Genomic DNA, 23,889 nt, shown 5'->3' on the forward strand with positions numbered 1-23,889 from the left:
GTGTAGAGCTGGGCATTATTTTTTCAGCACTGGTGTAAGTATGATGAGTTTTTGTACCAAAACAAAAACAATACTTTTAAAATACCTTACTTTGCTGAGTTTAATCTCATATGTTCAAATATTTAACAATCAAAATAAGCTTCCAAAATGCAGTGTTTATCATAAGACAAATAGTTGTGCAGGAACCTCATACAGATAAAATGAACCCAGAATAAGTAAATACGCTAACAATGTGACATCATTTCGTCCCAGCTTTAAAAACCTACCGTACAGAGGTTCAAGAAAACAATGTCAAGAAACAATGAATACACAGTGTGCATATCATGACATCACTGAGAAATATTTTTTGGAATGAATCCAGGCTCTTACATAAAATGCTCATCTGTCAACTGTTGTCACTGAATGATTGTTTTGTTATTAGGAGATAAGACTCAGACCACTGGCAGTTATGACTCAAGACTCCAGGGGTTCCGAAGCTTTTTCATGTCAAGGACCCCCAGTTTGACAGAGTTTTGTCATAAGGAATCCCCTCTGAGTAGTGTTTTCATTCTAGGTTTGAAGATAATAGTCAAAGTCTTCACAGTCAATCAATAACTGGGATCACTAAATTACAATCAATCAAAACAACCAACCCTATTTCTTCCCTTGCTGTCCCAAATTTTTTTTTATTAAAGTTAAAACATTATATTTCTCTTTTTCCTGGGGACCCCTTACAGCCCACTCAAGGACCCTGATGGTCCAGACAACACCACTGCTCCTGACAACACTATAATCCCGATACTGATTCTGCATTCCAAAGAAAAACTGTTTTTATGGATCATCTCAAGTCTGAAAACATGTATATGTCTGCTTCCCCCTGTGATGCTACCCTCCAAAACATAATAATACAAACTGCCAAAATGATGCATCACTATACTCAACCCTGTGGGGAAGAAATCACTTCAGACAAAGAGGAAATAACTTGATATATAACATAACAAATAGAGCATTACACTGTCATCAGAAAACTGCAGATAAGAAAGGTGAGAGGGGGCAGGGCTCATGTATTAACTTTCTTGCACTTCTTTTGAGTTGAGTCCAGAATACAGAGAATTTGGTAAGGAGAGTTGCGCACGCAGGGAACATTGTATACTCATTTACAGTATGAAAGTGATTCCGCAGACTTTAGCCAGTGAAATTTCCAGAGCCCATAGATAATAAAAATGTCAGTGTTATTGATAAGTGTTACATTTTATTGTCTAAATTAGTTACTAGTGTACCAAGGGTCACTGTATTACTGACCACATGATGCCTACAGGCTATTTTTTCAGTGTGGAAGTTATTTTTCTTCATCACATGGATCTGTGAAGGACTTCAACTGCAACCTTGTAGAGAGAGAGGACATTTAAAGTAATATTTGGCTACCAAAAATGCTTTTAGTATCAAACAGAATGAGGGCGCAGAAAGAGGCTTATCTTGCTCCTTCACAGAGGAACAGCTTTAGTCAACTCGACTTCACAGCAGTTAAAATGGAGTTCAATATCTATCTGGACTCTAAATAAGGATCAAAATGTTCATTTAAACTTGTATGTTCCAGACACTTCTTTTGTGTGTTTGGCGAATTGAGGACTATTTGGAAAATAGTGAACATATAGAGCAACTGGGAGAAATGGATTACACTGCAGAACTACCGTAAAAGTTCAACTAAAAGCAGGTTCCCAATTAGAGGCAGGTCTCCTTTTGTAGCCTGGTGTGGCTACATGTTTTGACAAAAAAAAGCAGTAAATTCTAAGCTCACCTAAACAAATATAAAGGTTTAAACTTTTGTCAGTAAGGACATGCTACACATCATTAGATCAGTTAGATTCTCCACAATTCAATCATTAAGTTCATTTTACAGAAATATTCATACTGGTTTAGATTAACAATTTGATAATATTTTTCCGCAAGAGTATTGTGCAAAAGGAATTGAAAGCCTGTCCCATGGTCCCAGGCCTGTTCTAAATAAAGGCAGGTTGAGTTCAATGATTTGAGCAAATAAAATCCTGGGCTATTAATGGCAGTTTTATAGCAGTCTGAGATGTTTCTATGGAAGTTTTGATGCATTTTTTGCAGTTTCTGCCCTTTGAACTTTGTAGAGCCACCATTCAACCATTCAGTATTTGATACTCAAAAGATAGCTCTTCTGGAGAATATTCTGTTAGGTTTGCCTTGAGATTCAGAAAGAAACATGTAAGACCATTGATGTCCAGACCAATTTGTGAAGGCAGTGAGAGACCCTTGGCCCCATGGGTTTATACTTGATGCAAGGGCTCATAGAGTTTTGATCGGAAACTTTGGAGAAACTTCAGTGGACGCACAAAAAACTCAAAAACCCCTACCTACAGCCAGTGTTTGGTTTGTCCATTCTGGGCTACTGTAGAAATGCCCTACTTTACATTACTACATTACTGCTGTGGAAGCACTTTTCTGATTAATCAATGTGACAAAGGTCAATGGAAACTAGTCATCTGAGGTTATCAGAACATACTGTAAATAGTGGTTGCAAACATTAGTAAAATATAAACAGAACTGATAAAAGGTACAATAAATTAACAGTGAATGAACTGAAACCCAGCCCTCTGATGCAACACACTGAAAGAGCTTATAGCCATCTGGTGAAGGTCCAAAAGTACAGGAGACTTATATGTGGATTCAGGTTTCATAATTTTCTGGTTTCTTATAAATCAAGACATCCACATCCAGGTTTTGTTAGTCTTTCCACAGTCTATCCAACAATCACCAACTCTGGTTTGGTCTTAATTCATTGAGTTAGAGGTTAAAATATTTGTGAAAAGGGCTGCAATGCGTGGGTGGAGGTGAGGCAGGCTGAATGAAGCCTGGTTACTGAAAACAGCCACCTGTGACTGCATCCATCTGTCACTTAAATTAATTATGCATAACTTTAAGCCTTAATATAATTTAAATGAATGAGTTCTATAAAAAGGCACCCCCTGTACAGTTGTCATGAACAGGGAAAATAAGCTACAGAGACCAAAAGTGTATTTTTTTTACCAGGTTTATTTCTGCTGTAAAGTTGGACATTTTAATATGGGGCCTTATGGAGATTGCTCACTGCATTCATTGGTTTCCATTCATTTTCACATGATAAACTTGTGTAACATAAACTAAAAAATTTAAATTGAATTGATAATGCTTTTCAAATCAGTTTGCACTTAAACTCCATTGACTCACAATGATAATGATGCATTTTGACAAATATCATTGTGGACCTCATGTTGATTGAGATGAGTGACATAAGTCAAGAAAGTTTCAAGTGTCAGCTACTGGAGTTTCACACCATACGTACAGTAATGGAAACAATTGCAGCCAGAAAAAAAGCAAAAATGCATTAAAAAATATAAAAGTTTAAAGAATGGATTCCAAATGGTCAGCAAAAATGTTACCTGATGTACTGAGGTGTTAAAACCTGCAAACACTAATGAGCTTAAGTGGTAAGCTGAATGCAAAGATTTAAACAAAAATATTCTACCAACGTAGCAGAGAACATCTTGCATAATTATTAAACCCCAGCAATGTGAGCAGTGTTACAGCCCATATGAGGGGATTTACCAGAGCGCAGCACACAACAGAGGCTGTGGAAGCCATTCATTTCAAGTGAAAGCTGAATCCCAGATTGAACCTGCTCAGGTGTCACTCAAACACTTCAGATGACATCATTGCAGAAGATTTAAATTGTACTTTGCCATTTTGACATAAATGATGCAGGGACAGAGAAGTTTTATGTCACAGAAATTTCTGTCAAAATTCAAACAACAATTTCGTATTTGGAAGCTGAAATTGACAAAGTATCCGATCAGAACAACAACTCCACTGCCCTCAGCATTTTAGCCTTGAGGTAAAAGCATAACACAGAATGACATGTCCTTTGTCCCCCCAGCCTGTGCCTGTCAAGCACTGTCAGCAACAACATATCATAGTTACACTGATATAAAAAGATGCAGGGACGGTTTGGAGTTGAGTTTCAAATATGGGTCTCATGTTAAACATGCTTCAGGTGAAAGTCTGAAGATGGGTCACTCTAAACTGTACAATGAATATATAGGCGTCCTGATCTATTAAATGTGAACTAATCACAAAAAGTCTCAGTGGCTGGATCATTCGTTAGAGGTGAGCAACAGGAATTAATTATACATTCTGCATTCATTCATACATTGAATTACCATGAGTCAAGCATTAATTAAGAATGGCCCAAGTATATGATTAGTACCTTTATTGTAAAGTGTTCCAAAACACAAAACTTTGTATTTTAATTAAAACAGAAAAGAGCACTATCACACCAAACACAGTGGCCACTGGCTCGTAAAATAGTACTTTTAGTTTCTAATACCACTGTATTAAAGGATACTTTAAGGATAAGCAAGCTGAATACCTCCACCACTGCATGCAACTCATAGTAATATGATCTGTAAGACTGGAGTGACGTTACTCTGTGCATACATTTTCTACTTTTTTGTCTCTGCCCCACAGTGTGATGTTCCACACAACTGGGAAGAGAGCACAAACAGCTAAGATGAATGCAGCAATAGCAATTTTAATTGGTAAGAAATTCCATGTGGTACTCCTGTATTTCTCTCATTTCGCTGTCAGTTAATTCAACTGTAATAACATGTGAATGGTGTCTCTTGCAGTGGCTCTGCAGTTCCTCATTCAGACTGGTAAGCAATACATTTTAAGAACAGGAATAGCAGATCATGTTTTAATTCAACTACATGCAAAGCTAATGTTTTTTTTCCTTGATCCAGCAACCACAGCCAAACTGGTATGTTATTTTAGCAACTGGTCGCGGTACAGAACTGGTGTGGGGAAATTCCTGCCAGAGAACATGGACCCCTTCCTTTGCACCCACCTGGTTTATGCCTTCGCTGTCATCAACCATGCCAATGAGATCACTGAGTATGAGTGGAATGAGAAAATCCTGTACAAAAACTTCACTGAGCTCAAGAACAGGTAAGGATTGATCAGCTGAAATGTTGTATACTGGAGTGTACACTGGGATTTTCATGTTCTTTTTGTGTCTGTTCACACACAGAAACACCAAGCTGAAGACTTTACTGTCGGTCCTAGAGGACAGCGATGGGCCTCAGTGAGTGGATTACCTATTGTTAACTCCTTATGAAACTCCTCCACCTGCTGACAGAAAGCAATAATGGCATGGAAGAATTTTATTTGACTGTTTTGTCAAGTTGGTTGTTTGGCTGTGAAGAATGAGTACTGACTGAGTATTTGTTAAGTCAGTGTAGGTAACTTTTGAAATGTAAATTTAAAAAAAAAAATGTAAATCTAATAAGGCATATCATTCCATGGAGTCTTTTGCAAACACACATTACTAGCATGAAGTAGTGGTGGAATACTAGTAGTAGTACTAGCAGTAGTAGTAGTAACAGTTGAGTTTTTGTATCCTTTTTGGCAAAGTGCCTATACAATGTTAAACCAGATAAGTTAATTTAACTAAAAATTTGAAACTGATTACATACATTTTTTAAAGTAAAACTAACAAAAAAATGCCTAGTAAAAGGTTATTAATAAGGAATGTTGCTGCAACTTACAAAACTATGTGCCACTTACAGAGAATTATCAGCTCTTTCCAGAGCTTTATAGAGTTTCAGCTCATTGTTTAGCTGTCCGGGCCACAACTTTACTGTTCTGCTTCCCTCTCTGCTCTCATACTGTAGTTTTCAGCTGCAGCAGGCAGGGGTTTCAGTGAAATTGCTCTAAAATCAGCAGACGGACACAGTTAGAGACTAGCTGGTGAACATAGTGGAACATTTTGCAGCTAAAGAAACAGAAACAGTTTGTTTTATCCAAAAAGATCTACTTGCAGTCATCAGGTGGACACCAACCCAACTACAATTGAAGGCTAATGTTGCTCCGTAACTGCTGAAAAAAAAGTTTGCCATATCAAGGCTTCAAGGTTATTTTATTGTAATTTACAAAGCAAGGTTGTAGAATTAAATTTGGATATAGTTCCCTTTATGCTATTTTTTAAATAATCCCGTCTCTGTAGTCTGGTGGTACAGCAGCAGAAGCTTCTGTATCTCTTCCCAGAGTGCAGCAGGGTGAACAGACTGTGGCTGGGTGGGTGCTGTCTTTAAGGATCATTTGGGCTCTGCAGGTATCTCACCTCACCAATATCACTGATGCTGGGAAGCTGAGTAACAATGATCTACTGGGAGGTTTTAATCACCTGCTGCAGAGTCCTCCTGTCCTGAGCCGTGTACATCCCATGATGCCAGTTTCTGATGTTTCCAGTCAGGATGCTTTCTATCACTCCTTTGTAAACATTAACAAGAACTTGGCACGGGAATGTTGCTTTCTTTAAGAAATACATTTGTTTATACTATGTCAGTGTTTTTTGTCATTGCACAAGAACAACCAGAGTCAATTAATTGTTTCTGCTGTCCAAAATGTGGCAACAAAAAATAAAAACTCATTATTTTAATAATCAGACTATTTTAATAATTAACAAAATAATAAACAAGTTTTAAAATGTTAAAATGTTCCAAATGGTTGAGTCGGCTTTCAGAAGTCTTTATGGAGTCAAACCATTTTAGAGAACCAGCAACTTTGTCATCATCTACTGCAGGTTCTCCCTTATGGTGTCCACTCCAGCCAACCGTCAGACATTCATCCAGTCTTCTATCAAATTCCTGAGGTCTCATGGATTTGATGGTCTGGATCTAGACTGGGAGCACCCTGGAGCTGGTGGAAGCCCTGCAGAGGACAAGCAGAGGTTCACTCTGCTGTGCAAGGTACACTGACTGGAGACCAGGGGTGAAAAACATAAAAAAAAAGGGATCCAGCTGAATGTGGTGGGGCACCAGAGTGCAGAAAGTCATGGTGCATTGAATTGTCCTTTTATGAATGTCAGATTTAAAGTATTTACTACACCTTAATAAAAACATGCACACAGAGGACAACTCATTTTCAAGAGACCTGCTTATTATAGACCTGCTATTAGACCTATTTGTTTAAATTCCTGTTCTGCTTTCTGTCCCTAGGATTTTTCTATTCTTTTCATTTTAACCTGCTTTCATACCCCTATTCACTTATCACAAAACAGTGTCTTATTTCTGTGCTTGAATGTAATCATCAGTCCAAAAGTTTTACATATGAGATGCTCAAGCTGAGGTTTGCTGCCCTAACTCCTTTTGTTTATGGACTTTTGATTAATTATACTTTAGGTAAATGGACACCGTGTTGCTTCTTGTGAATGAAAACCTTGACGGTTCAGTGTCAACATCCAAGACAATGCACTGTAACTGTGGGACACTGTAACTAAATCTATACTTAGTTAGATTTAGTTACACTTTACTATATCACAAGTATAGTGGGCTCCTGGTCTTTGGACCCCACAAATATAGTAAAACAAGCCTACACATCACACACACATTTAACAGTTCCGGTACATTAGATATGATGTCCAGTGTGATGCGTTATCTTATTATTTTCATGTCCAGTCCTGCAAGACTAGTACTGGACTGAACTGGATACCTGTAGCTGCCTGGAAGGAGGGAGAAAATCAAAAGTGGTTTGCAGTAATATAAAATATAATATGATTTGTTGTTCTGAGGCACATTTCAGATTACTGACTAAAGTGTAAATGGATTTCTATTGATCTCTAGGAGCTTTCAGAGGCCTATAGAGCTGAGAGTCAAGGACGAAGTAACACACGACTGATGCTGTCTGCAGCCGTGGCAGCACAGGTAGACGTGGTTGATGCAGGATATGAACTCTCTGAGATGTCAAAGTAAGACTTTTGCTTGTATCAGCTCCAGTCTGTGTACTTTTAACCTGTAGATGCATGAGTGACTGGACCCTACACTCTTCCATAAGTGGGTCAAAAATGACCCGTATTAGAATCAATGTGTTTTTATACCATTTTTGTCATTTTAGTTCAGAATAATCATTGGTATTATACTTTGTATTATATTTTGGTCCACACAAGAATGATTACACGCATGAAATATTTTTATTTTTCACTTTCACATTTTGAAAACATTTTGAAAACTGTCAACATTACAAAATTACACAACAGCAATAAGAACAATGTCAGTATCCATTTTGAGTGTGTGTGTGTGTGTGTGTGTGTGTGTGTGTGTGTGTGTATTTCAGGTTCTAGTAAAATCCCATAACTGCCTCTTCATCCAGCATCTGTAGGACCATTTCAACTGTATACCTAGCAGCCATGACACCTTGGATGAGAAAACATAAAAGGAAGAGAAGGTTTTGAATGACAAGCAAACCTATTGATCAATAATTAGCAATATAAATAAATACATACAAACACACACACACACACACGACACAGTACATACAGTAATGATAGCTAGTTGGTTAGGTAGCTAGTTTTGAAATCAATAAAAGAGACAATTCTCATGATAGATGATAAGAAACACCCATTTACAGAATATGAATGACCACACACACACACACACACACACACACACACACACAAGGGTACAGTTTTTGAGCCCACTTTAAAGTAGGCTAAGCTTGTTGAGTAGATAATAATAACACACACTCTTTCACACAGTAGTCATGAATGACAAGTACACACATTTCTGGTAGAAGACAATCTTACATGTATAGATCTTGCTGTGTAAAATAATCTTCCTAAGGGGTAAGTTATGATATAGTTTTTTTATAAAGATTTAAATGGCATTATATCAATAATCATGTTTTTGTTTGTAGGAATACTACAATTTGGAAAAATGTAAAAAAGTAAAATGTAAATGGCATATAACAATAACTTCCTTCATTATAAAGAATTTGATATTGCAAGAAAACGACCTCACCGGGTCATTTTAGACCCACTTATGCATCTAAGGGCATTAATATCGCCTCTTTCTGTGGTCTATGGTGTGATTCTGTGTGTGTTTAGGTACCTGGACTTCATCAGTGTTAGGACGTTTGACCTTCATGGTGATCAAGATCGAGTGACCGCCCACCACAGTCCAATCTACAGCGAAAACAATGCTAACATAGTAATTACCCATTTTTAACGCACAGTACCAGTCAAATATTTAAAGGTCCAGTGGGTATTTTTGTAATGTTTGGATCAAATAGTCTAAACATAACTGATTCCAGATCAGTGATTGTGTGCTGCTAAAGTTAATTTTATGACTTGATCATAAGACAGTTCCAGATCTAGGCATTTCTAGATATCACACAACCATGGTATAACAACTACAACCCAAGGAAGCAAATTGGTTTGATAGAAATTCTTCTCTTCCCTTTTTTGTCCTGTCAGGATTATGTTATGCAGCACTTGATGGAGCGAGGAGCCCCAGCAGGGAAGTTGTTGCTAGGTTGTCCCACTCATGTCCGTTCCTTTACACTCTCCACCACAGCAACAGGCCTGGGAGCTCCCGTCAGTAGGCCTGCCAGTCCTGGGCCCTACACACAGCAGATTGGTGTCTGGTCTTACTATGAGGTAACAAGAACATATTTACGTAGCTGCATTAAGCAGAAGTCTACTTTACCACTGCCACTAAGCAGTTTCATTATAGAATGCCTGATAGTCACTGGTATATCCAGTAAACAGGTTTGCCATAGTACTGAATATTCTCAGCTAATGTTCTGCTAATGGACTTGTCTGAGTCATACAAACCAGTCTGTAGGATTTAGTGGAATCTAGTGGTATTATTGCTGACTCCAATGCTGTCACCCTCCCCCTCCATTTAACTAGGTGCCCTTTAAGCTGTATGTCTGTATTAGCTTAAGTTAAGTGTAATGTCTTGTTTGTGTTCTAGTACGTATAGTGTATGTACAGAGATTTGTGGTGTAATATGTAACTTTTGTCCTGTCTTTTATGTATATTTTTTTGAAACTTTTTGCCGCCAGTCTTGGCCAGGACTCCCTGGGAGAAGAGTAACTGTAACTCAATGGGACTTTTCCTGGTTAAATAAAGGTCAAATGAATAAAAAATAAAATTTGAAGTGTGTAGGAGAAACTATGGTTGCCACCAAACTCACTATAAACGCAAAAGACCGTATCTAGAGCCAGCTTTTGGTTTGAATGTTATGGACTACTGTAGAAACATGGTGGTTCAACATGCCGGACTCCATAGAAGAGAACCCGCTCCATGTATAGATAAAAACAGTTAATTCTGAGGTAACTTAAACTACGATTAGGTTATTATACACTAAAGAAAACATATTATTATTAATATTATATTCCATTTCTGACAATAGATCCGCCAAAATGTTACACACTGGACTTTTTGTGAGTTTCACAGCGACTCTAGTTTGTCCTTCACGCTTCACAGCCCATTCTCATTCCCAGGTCTGCAACTTCACCGCTAAGTGTCACTAAATTCTACTCCCTTAGTGTTACAGGAGTCCCAAAACCCCAAAAATGAGCTTGCATTTTAGCACCTATGGTTTCCCCACCACAAAGTCAATAGGTTTTTTGAATGGGTTATTGGTTAGATGCTTAAAATAAGGTCTCTGGTTGAAAAAAACTTAAGAGACCTTCACCTTTTATTCTATGACGTAAGAAGGAACCAGGATGATGCTTACTTCTGGGTTGACCTACAAAAATACACCATCCGTGCAGCAATCTATGAAGCTTGGTATATGGACTGCTACATTCTTAATTCTTATGTGATGACATTCAAGTGTAATGATTTCTGTAGCTAGTTTTACTTCTTCTCATGTGTAGTCATATAAAATGTTAAATCATTTTTTAAATTATTGTTTAATTCAGAAGAAGAGAGGTAATGAGTGCTGCCTGCTTGGTCTGGCTTCGCTCTAGTCAGGCTTCCTCCTCATTGCCCAAAGTAGGAGTTGAAACCTGTAGGTGGTGTCATTTAGGTGGATACATTCATATATTTCTGCTGTCTGCAAAGCTAACATATATGCCACTGCTTGCATTAACTTTTTCCCAAAAAACGGACAAGAAAATTAAAAACAAATGCATGAGGCATGGCAAATGAGCATTAGTGACTATTCTGAGATGGTGGAAGAAGATGTCATCTCTAAGGTTGGTTCTGGGAGGTTGTATTGAGGCTTCGGCAGAGGAAGACTGAGTGTGGGGGTTATGTCTCTGGTGTGTTTTATGTTCATTCAAGTAGCTTAAGTAATTTTAAGTGACAATGACCTAATTTTGCAATTTTTATGTGTACTGTGAAAACAAAAAACCTTGTAAAAAGTTATTAATCAGGATTGTTTCTGTAACTTACAAAACTAAACTAGTGACACTAACAAGTAAAAGCGGCTCAATAAAGAGTCTTCTTTCACCTTAAAAACATTTTGTTTGTATTACTCAAAGATTTTGATGTAATCAGTTTCAAGGTTTTTTTTAAATTAAATTAACTCATCTGGTGTCACAGTGTATGCTGACAGAAACTGCAATGTTTCTTTACCAGACCTGCTCCTTCTTGAAAGGCACCTCAGTTGAGTGGATTAATGACCAGAAAGTTCCCTACGCCGTCAAAAGCAATCAGTGGGTCGGCTTTGATAACCAGAGGAGCTATGATGCCAAGGTACAGTATATGGCTTTGGTATGGAAAAGAACAGATAATTCAACAAGTCTTTCCACATGTGAGCTTTGTCTTACAGGTGGAGTATCTGAAGAGCAGGAAGCTGGGAGGAGTTGCTGTGTGGACACTGGATATGGATGACTTCTCTGGACAGTTCTGTGAGCAGGGCAAATATCCACTGATATCACATCTAAAACGGAAACTCAGTGAAGGTGAGGCCACACTAACATAAACCTTTCTTTACTGCAGGGATGTTAACTGAGTTTGCAAACACACCGACGTTTTAAGACACAGTGGCCTCAATTTAAAATCCAATTTAAAAGGTCCATGTACTGCACTTTTATGCAGTGTGTCACCCAACGTTTCCTATGGATTTGTCATAAACTGGATATTATTTAACACAATCTTTTTCATGCACTTGTAAGAATATTTAAGAATATTATTACAATATATTTTCATACAATTAAACTGTTAATGTTTAGGTTGGTTTTGTCAAGTGTGTCACTACTACTGTTCAGTGCACTCAAAATAATTACTCCTTAATCAGAGCTCCTATTACTGTTCTACTTATTGGGCCTTTTTAAATTGATTTGTAAGGCATACTGGCGGTATGTGTTTAGGACATAATGGAAACTATGAAAATCAAAAAGGGAAGACACATCAATAAGTTAGTTGAAATATACATTTCAAAAGAAAGTAAAGAAAAACCTTGCTTCTTTTCTCTAAACTGAATTTCATGTGTAAAATTGGTGGGATCTTCCTTTAAAATACATTTGTCTCTGTAAAACATAATTGTAAGATTCACTTACAGTGCTTTTCAATATTTTGTCCCAGACTGGGCATTGCAGGAAACAACTCCTGCTGTACCTCTCCCCACAACCTCTGTCTCTCCTTCTGAAAGCACACAACCCACACAGGAGCAACTCACCACAGCGAAGCCAGACAATGGCTGCTTCCACAACATCACCATAGTGTATCCTGTCAGCAGCTTCTGCACACGAAGAGGTGACGGACTGTATGTCAGATCAGACAATCCGAAGACACTCTACAGATGTGTGCAGAGGAAGACATACGTCACAAAGTGCCACACCGTTGGGACAGAGCATAGCAGCGCAGTGACCACTACACCATCGAAGAATTTACCTATAGTCAGCTTTGTATTAGCCACTCTTTTCCATTTGTTCAGTGTGTGGAGTAACAGGTGATCTAGCTTTGTACAGACCTAAGTTTACAGTAAGTAAAGCTCCTGGCTTACTGTTAAAGAAAAAAAATTATGTAAGGATGTTAACCTTTTAAATCTTCCAATCACACCCAATGAGGCAAAAAACATTGTCAAATAAGTATTTTCATATAACTCAATAACAATAAGAGTTTAGACCCATACAGTTACTGTCATGCATTGTCCGAATGACACAGTGTCCAGTGTATAACATTTATGAAGCTCTATTGGCAGAAATGGAATATAATATGCATAACTATGTTTTGATTCACCTGAATATGGAATCATTGTGTTTTTGTTACCTCAGAATGAGTCTATTATACTGTATATACAGATGACACAGAACCGCCATATTTCTACAGTGGCACAGAAAAGACAAATCAAATACTAGCTTTAGATATGGGCGTTAACATAATTAATGTTTTTTGCTTTGTGGCCACCATAGTTTCTAAATGGAGGGTAAAGTGATGGAGTTGCGATGTGCAACTGAACCGTGTGGTTTAGTGAAGTGAATAACACTGATATAACACTGCCTTTATCTTTATGCCATCTGTTACATTTCTTTGTCTTTTCAACATAAATTAGCCTAGCACATGGCATATCTAATCACAGGAAAGCAAAGTTGAAAGGTCATTTGACAAAATTGGACAGGTCACAGAACAAAAGGGGGCGGGACTTTGGAAAGGTCAATTTCAATTTAAAAAGACAAACAAACCAAAAACTTTTTTACCTGGTATGCTTGTGTTTATTTTAACTTATTAAAGTGTAAACCTGCTGTCAGTGTTAATTTAACACTGAATCAAATGCCAATGTGTAATGTGAGAGCTATGGCTATGTGGCCTAGTACAACACAAACCAGCACAGCTTTAGCCTCTTTTAGCTCATTGTTTTGATCTTACAGTATATTGCCTGTGTGGTTCTGGTCATTATGTATGGTTTATACTGTTTACTGTAAACTTATTTTGATGGTTTTTACTGGTAATGGTATCCAGTTGGCTGAACGATATTACTTAACCTTTATGGTAAGTGTACCAGCCTGATCAGTAAGAAAACCAACATAGAGCAGCTGTCAGCTGATATTTATGATGATTATTGTTACTGTTGTTGGAGAGATAATATTTGCATTTTGTAAATAAAGTCTAGAGGTAGGCAAACAGTAACCACATTAAATGTTATGTCAGCAACAGCTTTACAGTCACTCTGTTGTAAATAATGAAAACAACTCTTCTGCTATAATAACAGTCATGGGACTTTAATTGGATATTTTTGGGTGATTGTTTTCTGATACACTTGTAAATTCAACTCTTACTTATTTGGGTAAAATATTCAAGGATTCAAGGATATTTTATTTTTTATTTTAAAAGAATAAGGTTGTACTAGAATGACATTTCGATATAGTTCCTTAATGCCACCTCCAAAAAACAAAATTAACAAAAATGTATCATTATGTTATAAAACGTAAATTAAAAAAAATGATTCAAAATAAAAAAGAATGGCTCTGATTTTATTTTAGGGTGGATTTTTCCTTTAACTTGATTACGTTCCATGAACCGCACAGAAACGCCTTAATGCTTTCTGGGAAATGAAGTCAGCCAGAAAGCTCTTTAATAGACACTGTGCACTCCATTTCCCACAAATCCTACAGGTATACTTCCTGTTAGATTACACGTAGCGTCACCGCTGTGTGCTGTTGCTAGAGTAGGAAGATATCAACAAACGACGACTTTTCCCGCTTCCTTTAAAGAATGTAACGTTACGGTTAATATTCTCTCCGGTTTAACGTCAGTGCTCTGGATTATAATGACGCCACAGACGCGCGTGCTGCTGCGTTTGGCCTCATATGTAGGCTAAGCTAAGTCATCAAGCTAATATTGGCAAGCGGGTTAGCAAGCCCTTTTGTTGTTTACAGTTTCTTCCAAGATGTATACTTTATTATCCGGATTATATAAGTACATGTTCCAGAAGGACGAATACTGCGTTTTGATCCTGGGACTGGACAACGCCGGGAAAACGGTAAATGAAGCCATTAAACGTTCCTCATTTGAAATGAATACATCTGAGTTAACGCTAACTCTTTGGACAGTGTCGTTTTATTTTCGGTGTTGTTCTGCCGTCAACGTTGTTTGGCTGTTATCTGTCCGTCTCGTTTTCTCTTAATACGGTAGAGTACCGATCAGTAGAGACCCGGCCGGGTCAAGCTAGCCGCCGTTTGGGTTTTGTTGCTCGTCTATTCGCGGAAACGGTAAGTAACCGGTGCCTGGAGCGGCCAAATGGACGTGTATACTTCTGCAAAGTTCCCTGCGATCAATGGTCACATTTCACAAACCTAATGAAAGGATATTTTAGAACACATCACTTGTTTAAAGTGTGTGTCAACATAAACGTCCTAAAGTGTAAAAGAAGAAATTCCAGTTCATATAACTTAACGTTAATACTCCAGGTGAACTGAAGACCCTTTAAGATTACATCCTCAGTCATATTGTACCCCTATATAACAAAGTATACCAAATAAAATACAAAAACACCATTTCTTTATATTTTTATATCAAAATCCAATCATTTTGTCTTCCTATGAAACAAAATGTAACACTCACGTGATTATGTAAGCATGAACTAAGCAATAGATGAGACCCCATCGAGACCCCGACCCTTCTTGGGTAAAAGCAGCCCGTCTTATGTGACTGGCAGTAAAAGTTCATTCTGAGGTCTTTGTCAATTGTATTGCTTTTTAGCTATTAGAAATAGGGGGGAAATAGGGGTTGATGAGTGTCCTTTCAGTCTGTCTTCATCAAAGTGGATGGACCTGACATACAACTACCTTATTGAATCTCATATTTCTGACATCTGACACTGTTTCTGTCCTTAAGACACTTTATTTTTCTGTTTTGGGCGTCTGTCCAATGTGACGTTATTGTAACTAATTCCATCATTTTGGTGAAGTGGAACCACTGTTTCTGTTTATTAATTTACTACGAGCTCACAGACGCAAAAAATCATGTAGATTTTATCTCCACTTCCTACGTTACTTTATGCTGTTTACAAGATTCACTATTAGAAGGAAGGTCAACTCAGTTTATGTGGATTACTAAGGTTAAAATAGCTTTTAAAAGTGGGTGTTTTATGGTAGGGCCATATTTTTTCACAGTAAAAACTTTATTTTCAACCATCATGCAGACTCTTTTTGGATTCTCTTCAATCTACAGACCCAATCAACATACGTCATTTACTCAGTAACATCCTTAACTAACCTGTGATGAAGTGTGAACATAGACGTACACATATTGACCATCTGGGTCCCACAGTTGACCATTTTTATCCTATTTGTGGACATATTTGTTGTCACTTGTTGTTGCACATCTTTATCAGTGATTTTGGGGAAACTGGATCATATCTGATGGGCAGAAGTCCATTGGGATTCTCAACAAACCAATTAAGGAAACTGTTTTATCAGAGTAAAAAAATGAGGGAATTTCCCTTGCATTACAAAATATATTTACAGTGGAGGTGAAATTTATATTTACATAATGAAAACTAATCCAACTGTGTACTCACTGTACATTTTAGGAAGCCTGCAGACACCATTTGTACACATTAAGACCTTTCTCTTATTTCATCAGATAACATGTGGCCTACTATTCATTTAATATTTTCCTTGTATAACAAGTCTTGAGTGAGAGTCGTCATACGTCCTTTTTGGCCACTCCCAGCACCAGTAACTGCATTAGTAGACGCACAAGAAATCCACTGGGTTTAACTGGGTTATTTGCAAACAACTGCTCACTTGACCACAGTGTCAGAGTGCAAACCAAACGTAACTTAAATTAAATCTTTTTTGGCAAAGGGAAATGTTCTCCTACTATGCTTTAGCATGGTTAAGGGACACTGTCCAGTTTGGCACACATTCAATACCAATACAGCACATACAGCCCAATTAGTAATAATAATAACCAGCTATAATAATGTTCAAAACGTCAACTTTAAGAAGTAGAATATGCTTATATAGCAGTAAAATGTACATAAAACATTTGTAGTATGTCCTTAATGCTTTATCCACAGAAATGAACTAGTACTAACTTATCCATTTGGAATATTTAAGCTACAGCAATGCATTATATTTTATAAACTTATTTCATTATTTAAATAAATCTTAATCTGCAAGGTAATGACTAATATACAGCCGTTAAAACATTTTTGTGAAGTTAGAAGTCTAAAATTAGCCTCTGAAATGTAGTGGAGGCAGGGCTCAACAATAAGGATTCCCATTTGCCTGGAGCAGGAAAATTGCTTACTTGGGCTATCTAGCAACTCCCTTCCCTCATTGGGCCAAGTGGTAAAAAAATATTAATTAGATTAGATTTTTCTGGAGCTGATGATGGAAATAGTGAAGGAGTGAGCCATCTCTCTTCTTTTTTTTCATGTCCATTGAGAGTTGAGTGGTAAATACGTAAAGCGTGCATTTCAATTATCCTGGACTTTATCCTGGAGTTTAGCTGTGTGGTGCTAGAGGATATGGGTGATAAAATGAAGTCATTTTTTAAGGGCTGTTTTTTGGAAAACTGCTAATAAATACAATACAATTAGTACTGGGGCAAGTAAAAATGAACTTCGGGCCAGTAGCTTTGTGGCCTGGGCAAGTAAAAACATTTTTTTACGTAGAATGGAATGGACAGAATGTCAGAAATACTCGGGTTAATACCTGAAACTTAACCCAGGAGAGTTCTTACTGATTTTCTTACAGGTTAAATACCATTGCATTGCAAACTAACAAACGCGCAGTCATGAAGTGTCACCTGTATGTGTATATATACCCTGTCATGTGACTCAATGAGCACGAATGTGTCTAGCTTGACTTGTCTGTTAATTTCTCTGTTGTCTCTCTTTTCAGACCTTTCTGGAACAAACCAAAACAAAGTTCAGTAAGAACTATAAGGGAATGAATTTATCAAAGATCACAACCACAGTTGGCCTGAACAGTGAGTGGATGCTCCAGTATGTCTTCACTTGTGCTTGTCATGAACAGTAATGGGCTTGTTAGTCTGGACGAGGGCTGTGTATTGGCAAGAATCTGGCAATACAAATCACAGTGCAGGGGTTATGATTCAATATTTTGGGATTCTGTAAGCATGGTGCTATTTTCTATTTAATTCTAGGAAGATTAAAAAGTCAGTTAATTGGGTTATTTCCAGTGGCTAACTACAATAATTACAAGGGAACATCATAAAATTGCAAAGCTGCTTTCTGAAGCCAGCTCATTCTCATTCCATTTCACTCCCACACTCTGTGCTCTTAGAATAGTAGGGTCTTGTTCCTCTGGTCTCTTTATAACATTTCTGATTGATTTCTCACTTTCCTTCACAGTCGGTACAATCGATGTGGGCAAGGCTCGTCTAATGTTCTGGGATCTGGGGGGTCAGGAGGAGCTCCAGTCTCTGTGGGACAAAGTAAGTTAAAAATGTAAATATCCTGAGTGGAATTCTTCACCAGCCTCACACTGACACACTCTGTGTGTTCAGCAGAGCGGAAGATGATCCTATTTCTGAGACAAAATTACTTTACACATATAAATGTTTTTTTAAATATCCTGTTTTTCCCACAAAACCCCCCAAAACCAGAAAATAATTTTTTAGTGGGGGGGGGGGGCGGGGGGGGGGGGGGGGGGAAAATTCATGGCATCAGAGGAATGTTCAATGCACATTAAAAGCGAGATGTTAGTGGTGTGAAAGCACTACTGAAGTGCTCTGTCCGTTCAGTCCACTTCATTGACTCAGACCTCTGTTAGGCCGTCTCAGATTTGTGGAGATTGGCTTAGGGCACCAGAAGAAAAGAAAAATATTCTTTTGAACAATTGACATATATAAAGATGGAGGACATGATAGCTCTCCAAAAGTGAAGCCAAAACATCTCCATTGCCCTCTGGTGGCTGACTGCAGTATAGGTCATAAAGGCAGCTGCAAGTACATGTCAAATAGAGTTGGCCAGCTGTATGGTACTTTGTTACCGCGGCACCAACACTGATCGCTACTGCGTAGACCCTGGCTCAGAATGCTGAAACATGGCAGCAGTTGATCTGGAATATTATGGCTTCGTTTTTGTACAGTGGGAGGAAGTGGAGACACAACATCCATCTTTTATGTGTTCATGGTTTGAACAAAAGTAAGGGGGGCCCCGATGTGATGAACGTCATGCTCATAACACGCACATGTAATAAAATGGAAGCATATCTCACTCTGAGCATTCAGTGCCCTACTACTAGCAACCAGGACTGAGGGAGATGGATCCAAATGGACTCAGGTGTCTGTTCTTACAATATTATGACTTAATTCTTATAATATCATGTCTATATTGTCAACTTAAAATATTATGATGCTTTAATCTATTGTCTTATATTATGGTATGGCCCTAACACTTTATGCTTTTCTTCAGCTGTTGTACCAAAAGCTGTCTGAAGGTATCATTGTCGTATTGATCAAGTGCAGTCAGTCAGCTGTGATGCTGTTGGTTGTTTCAGCCCGGGAGCCTGCTCTGAAGTCCTGTCTGTATTCTTCATGTTTATATTTAGTACTACGCCGAGTCCCACGGAGTCATCTATGTGATCGATTCAACTGATGAAGAGCGTCTGTCGGAATCAAAGGAGGCCTTTGGTGAGTGCCACACTGCAACCCTCCACTCTGTAATGTGGATGTACCTGTGTTTAAAACAGCCCTTAAAGGATAGGTTCACTGTTGTTCAAGGCTCTTCAAGATTCAATAATTAATACTTTGCCATTTTAACATTGACTTTAACTGGTTTGGTGGGCTCACAGAATAAGAACCCCACCTCATGCAAAAAATTGAGACGTTTCCTGTCTTGCGATGACATTTCCAGGTCACACACTTATTCCAAAGTGGAGGACAAATCTATCACAATAACACTGTTCCTATGATATGTAAAACTTGTCTCAATAAGAAGAGTCTTCAGCACCCATTTTAAATAAGGGGTTACACCCAAGAATTTGTAGTACTGTTTTGTTGTTTTTAAAGGTCCAGTGTGTAGGATTTAGTGGCATCTAGCAGTGAAGTTGCAGATTTCAACTAACTGAACACCACTTGTGTTTGTATTTAATAAGCTAAGAATGTAGGAGAAACTACAGTGGCTGCAAAATTCGCAAAAATCACATGGCCCTCTTTACAGCCAGTGTTTGGTTTTCCATTCTGGGCTACAGTAGAATGGTTGAACATGGCAGACTCTGTGGAGGGTGACCCGTGGCATCTGTAGATAAAAACGGCTCATTCTAAGGTAACCAAAACAGGATTCCTATATTAAGGTGATTATACACTAATAGGATGGATTACCTATCAATATTATATTCCATTTCTGACGATAGATCCTCCTAAATGTTACACACTGGACCTATCCTTTAAATTGTTTCTGAAATGGCCTGTGACTTTATTCCACTAAAACAATGATATAACGGTTTATGCATGCTTTGACATTGAAACAAAAACAGTAGCATCAATGTTTTAATGCTGATTACTTTTTCAGTGTATTCAAGTCAACTTTCTCACATGATAACATGAAAGGCTTGGTTGTCTGTTTTGAGAAAAGTGTCAGTAACATAACAAACAGTCTTTCTCAGAAGATATTTGAGTGAATATTCTGTGGTGATAGTTGTTGAATCAATGATTGAACTCTCGTCTCCTCCAGAGAATATGATCAGCAGCGAGGCGTTAGAAGGTGTCCCTCTCCTCGTGCTGGCCAACAAGCAGGATGTACCGGTACTGTATGATCTTTTCAACTCAACTAAGACTTAAGTATTTAGTTTCAGCCCTAAAACCCTCCATAGGCCTGAGCCCCCCCTAATAAGACAAAGTATATTGGAGATAGTAACTGCTGTGGTCTTGTGGTCTTTGACTGTATGGTCTTTGCTGTCTTGTGTCTGCTCTCTTTTCAGAACTGTTTGTCAGTGCCAGATATTAAAACAGCCTTCAGTGACTCTGCCCCGAAGATTGGCAAGAGAGATTGTTTAGTCCAGCCCTGCACCGCCCTCACAGGGTAAGACTGCTACTGAGTGTGTACAACAACAGCAGCCTGTCACATATTATCCAGTACCACAGTTCTAGTTTATTTGCCAGCCACGTGAACCCAGAAATGTTTAGTACCAAATTTTATGTTATTTAGTTGTTGCCGTCACTGCAGTCAGCTTCTCCCAGTTAGGATTCTTTCAGTGTTCATCATTCAGGAGGTTTATTCTGCCATTTTAAAATGCTTTGACACAGGGATGGAGTGAACGAGGGCATTGAGTGGATGGTGAAGTGCGTGGTCCGAAACATCCACAGGCCTCCCAGACAGAAGGACATCACGTAAGAAGTCATCAGCACCCTTGATACCTCTTTGAACCGCAAGTTTCTCCTCGGGACATTCCACATCAACCCTGGAGCTGATAACTCTCCTCTCTCCTCGTGTTTGCTGTGACTTTGAACACTTTGAATTTCTGCTTTCAGAAGTTCATTACAGACACAGTGCGACAATACTTTTTATCACTAAGCATAATTTGCTTTGAATGGACTTCTGTCTGTTCCACTTTTGAAAGCGGTGTTGTGATTTCTTCTACTTTATGTGTAAGCAGCAGCCCCAGTCTCTGAACTGTGTGTCTGCATGGAGCTTCGCTGACTGACACCCTGCTCTGCGATCGCAAGAGCACAGAAACCGCTTAACTACACAATTCTTAGCCCACATTTTTAAAGTTAAAGTGAAATTTGAACTTTCCTAAATTTTTGTGTAAGCTAATATTAAAGCCCCTACAAGGAACGTTCATTTTATTTTTGATTCTGGTGGCCCCTGTGGACAAAAGCAGTAATGTTTGTACTGCCTTGTTTGATTGATTTCAAGAAAAATTCGACCGAATTCCGATTCCCACAAGAACTTACTTAAGTTGATGTTATTTCACCACCTGCTGAGTCACTGTCAAACTCCGGCACACCCAGTGCTGTGTGTAGCTGGGATTAGCTGTCTCTCCTCCAGCTGTGGTAATGAATGACCAGAATTGAAAATTTCAGGGTTCCCACTCACCCTGGCAAACCTGGAAGTCCAGGCATGGAAACACCTGGAAATGTATAAAGCTAACCACATTATCCTGGAAATCTATGTTGTCCATGAAAATTTAGATTTTACTTTAGCCTGTGCTGTGGTCAAATTAATGTTACCGTTAGAGGAAAACTGTAGACGGTTCGGAGAGCATAAAAATCATCTGTGATGGGAACAGCCAAGCACACCATGAACGCGAGCTAACGCTGAGTATCCCTTAAATCCCTTTATGAGCAAGTTCTGTCCTGTGTTGTTCAGAAAAAAACCCTGGGAAATGTTCTGGAAAGGCCCTGGAAAACAATTTCTTAAAAAGAGTGGAAACCCTGAAATCACAGTGGCATTTGTTTGCTGTATCCTCAGCACTTGTGCCATAACAGTGCGGTATCTGTAATTTGAATCACAACACACTTTGAGTAGGGATTGTTCAATCAAAGATTGTACTTGACAAATGCCTGCACTGAACTGAAGTGATAAAACTCTGAATGTGGTGTAAACCCATCAAATTACAGCAACGGCATCATCAGAAACCAAACAGTCACACCTCCTGGGCAATACCAGTGGTTCTGTGACTGCAGACAGATAAAAGAAGAATAAGAAATGTGGTAATTACTATTTTGGTAAACACATCAACACACTAAGTCTTTCTAAGCAAAAATGTATTTTAATTTTAGTTTAACTTTAAGGTTTGAACTTCACACAGTTGCCAGGATTCCTTACTTTGCTTACTCTACTTGCTGTTGACGTGTTCTTGCCCTTAAAAAACGTGACTTGTATTACTCTGTATTCATCATGTTTTTGACTTCACATGACTACCATAGGACAAATTCATGATGGATAAATGAGAACAAATAACTTTTTTAAAAATTTTTTTGAAAGGTTAGACTCACAACTTTGACTTTGAGGAGTTTTCTTGTGGCAGCTGTGTACTGTGGACAGTTCAGATCCTAATAATGTGTATTGCATTGCATTGTGTATGCATTATTTGGCTCACAGCAGAGGGCAACTCAATGGGGCTCCATGCAGACTCTGGTGCAGTATCCCAAACAGCACCACACTTTACAGACTTTTGTGAGTAGTACACATACTATTCAACAGCCACTAATTGTTGTTTTAGAGGTTTCTTTTTGTTACCAGTTTATCCTTTGACCTCTGTAAAACAGCCATAGTTTGGTCAAAACTGAAACTGGAAATGTTGATATTCATAACTGGGTCAGATGGAGATCCTACAGCTGCTTGGGGAACTGGACAGTGTGTCCTGAACACACTGAGAAAACTTACTGCCCCCTGCTGAATCACCAGTAGTTGGGGCATATGAGGTGGTTAAAATAAGGTGACACCCCCTGTCAGTCACATATGTGGTAGATGATGATGATGATGATGATAATAAAGTTCTGATTTTAAAGAAAACATCTGTTTCAATCTCAGTCTCTCTGTCTGTGAAGGCTCATTATGTTAGATGCTGTTTTTGTTTTTAGTGTGCAGGATTGGCATCTAGAGTTTCAGAACTCAGTGGCTTCACCCTGCCTTTCCAAACGGGACAGCATAACTACGGTGGCTGTGAATGTCACGAAAAACATGAACGACCCTGTCTAGAGATCCAGGAGGCTCAACATGGGAGCTGCCACTGAGGCGACCGATGGCATTTATAGATAAAAACAGCTCATTCCATTTATATTTTTAGTCTATTTTCATACACTAATGAAAACAGCTCTGCCAATAGGTCCTCCTAAATGTTGCACACTGCACCTTTAACTGCAACTGAGTTTAAATGTAAACTTTCATTATTGGACCAAAAAGCACAAATGTCATGCACAACTGTTAAGTCATTTTGTGTTGTTTTAATGCCTTAATTAATGATGCTAGTTGGTGATTATATACAGTAAATGCACATCATTATCTCATATATTATTTAAAGGACCAGTGTGTAGGATTCAGTAGCATCTAACAGTGTAGTTGCAGATCTCAATTCACTTGCTATACCATCCCCCTCCAAACGCAAAGGAGAAACTATGGTGGCCGCTACATGCTCGAAAAACTAGACTGCCCCTATCTACAGCCCGTGTTTGGTTTGTCCATTCTTGAC

General features: G+C 38.4%; 3 protein-coding genes across 4 annotated transcripts in view; 2 read left to right on the forward strand and 1 right to left on the reverse strand.

The window, feature by feature from the left end:
* Window positions 1-23,889, reverse strand: part of LOC127371863 (fibronectin type III domain-containing protein 11-like) — a 145,904-nt gene that overhangs the window by 16,847 nt on the left and 105,168 nt on the right. The window lies entirely within an intron of this gene.
* Window positions 4,051-14,232, forward strand: LOC127371838 (chitinase-3-like protein 1). Its single transcript, XM_051415003.1, has 12 exons — window positions 4,051-4,149; window positions 4,510-4,580; window positions 4,671-4,697; window positions 4,785-4,989; window positions 5,072-5,125; window positions 6,626-6,791; window positions 7,665-7,789; window positions 8,924-9,026; window positions 9,293-9,475; window positions 11,411-11,527; window positions 11,604-11,736; window positions 12,359-14,232. The coding sequence occupies exons 2-12, from the start codon at window positions 4,514-4,516 to the stop codon at window positions 12,727-12,729; spliced, it is 1,551 nt and encodes a 516-aa protein (XP_051270963.1). The 5' UTR covers window positions 4,051-4,149; window positions 4,510-4,513; the 3' UTR covers window positions 12,730-14,232.
* Window positions 14,373-23,213, forward strand: arfrp1 (ADP-ribosylation factor related protein 1). 2 transcript variants are annotated; one of them, XM_051415056.1, is made up of 7 exons: window positions 14,376-14,756; window positions 17,629-17,716; window positions 18,102-18,184; window positions 19,303-19,384; window positions 20,427-20,497; window positions 20,674-20,774; window positions 20,999-23,213. In XM_051415056.1, exons 1-7 carry the CDS (start codon window positions 14,664-14,666, stop codon window positions 21,084-21,086), a joined length of 606 nt encoding a protein of 201 aa, XP_051271016.1. In that variant the 5' UTR covers window positions 14,376-14,663; the 3' UTR covers window positions 21,087-23,213. The 2 variants fall into 2 exon arrangements, with proteins under 2 accessions (XP_051271018.1, XP_051271016.1); XM_051415058.1 differs by lacking the exons at window positions 20,427-20,497; window positions 20,674-20,774; window positions 20,999-23,213 and adding an exon at window positions 19,849-20,413 and having other exon boundaries at window positions 14,373-14,756.

This window comes from Dicentrarchus labrax, unplaced genomic scaffold (genome assembly GCF_905237075.1).
Source record: "Dicentrarchus labrax unplaced genomic scaffold, dlabrax2021, whole genome shotgun sequence".
Classification (NCBI taxonomy): Eukaryota; Metazoa; Chordata; class Actinopteri; family Moronidae; genus Dicentrarchus; species Dicentrarchus labrax.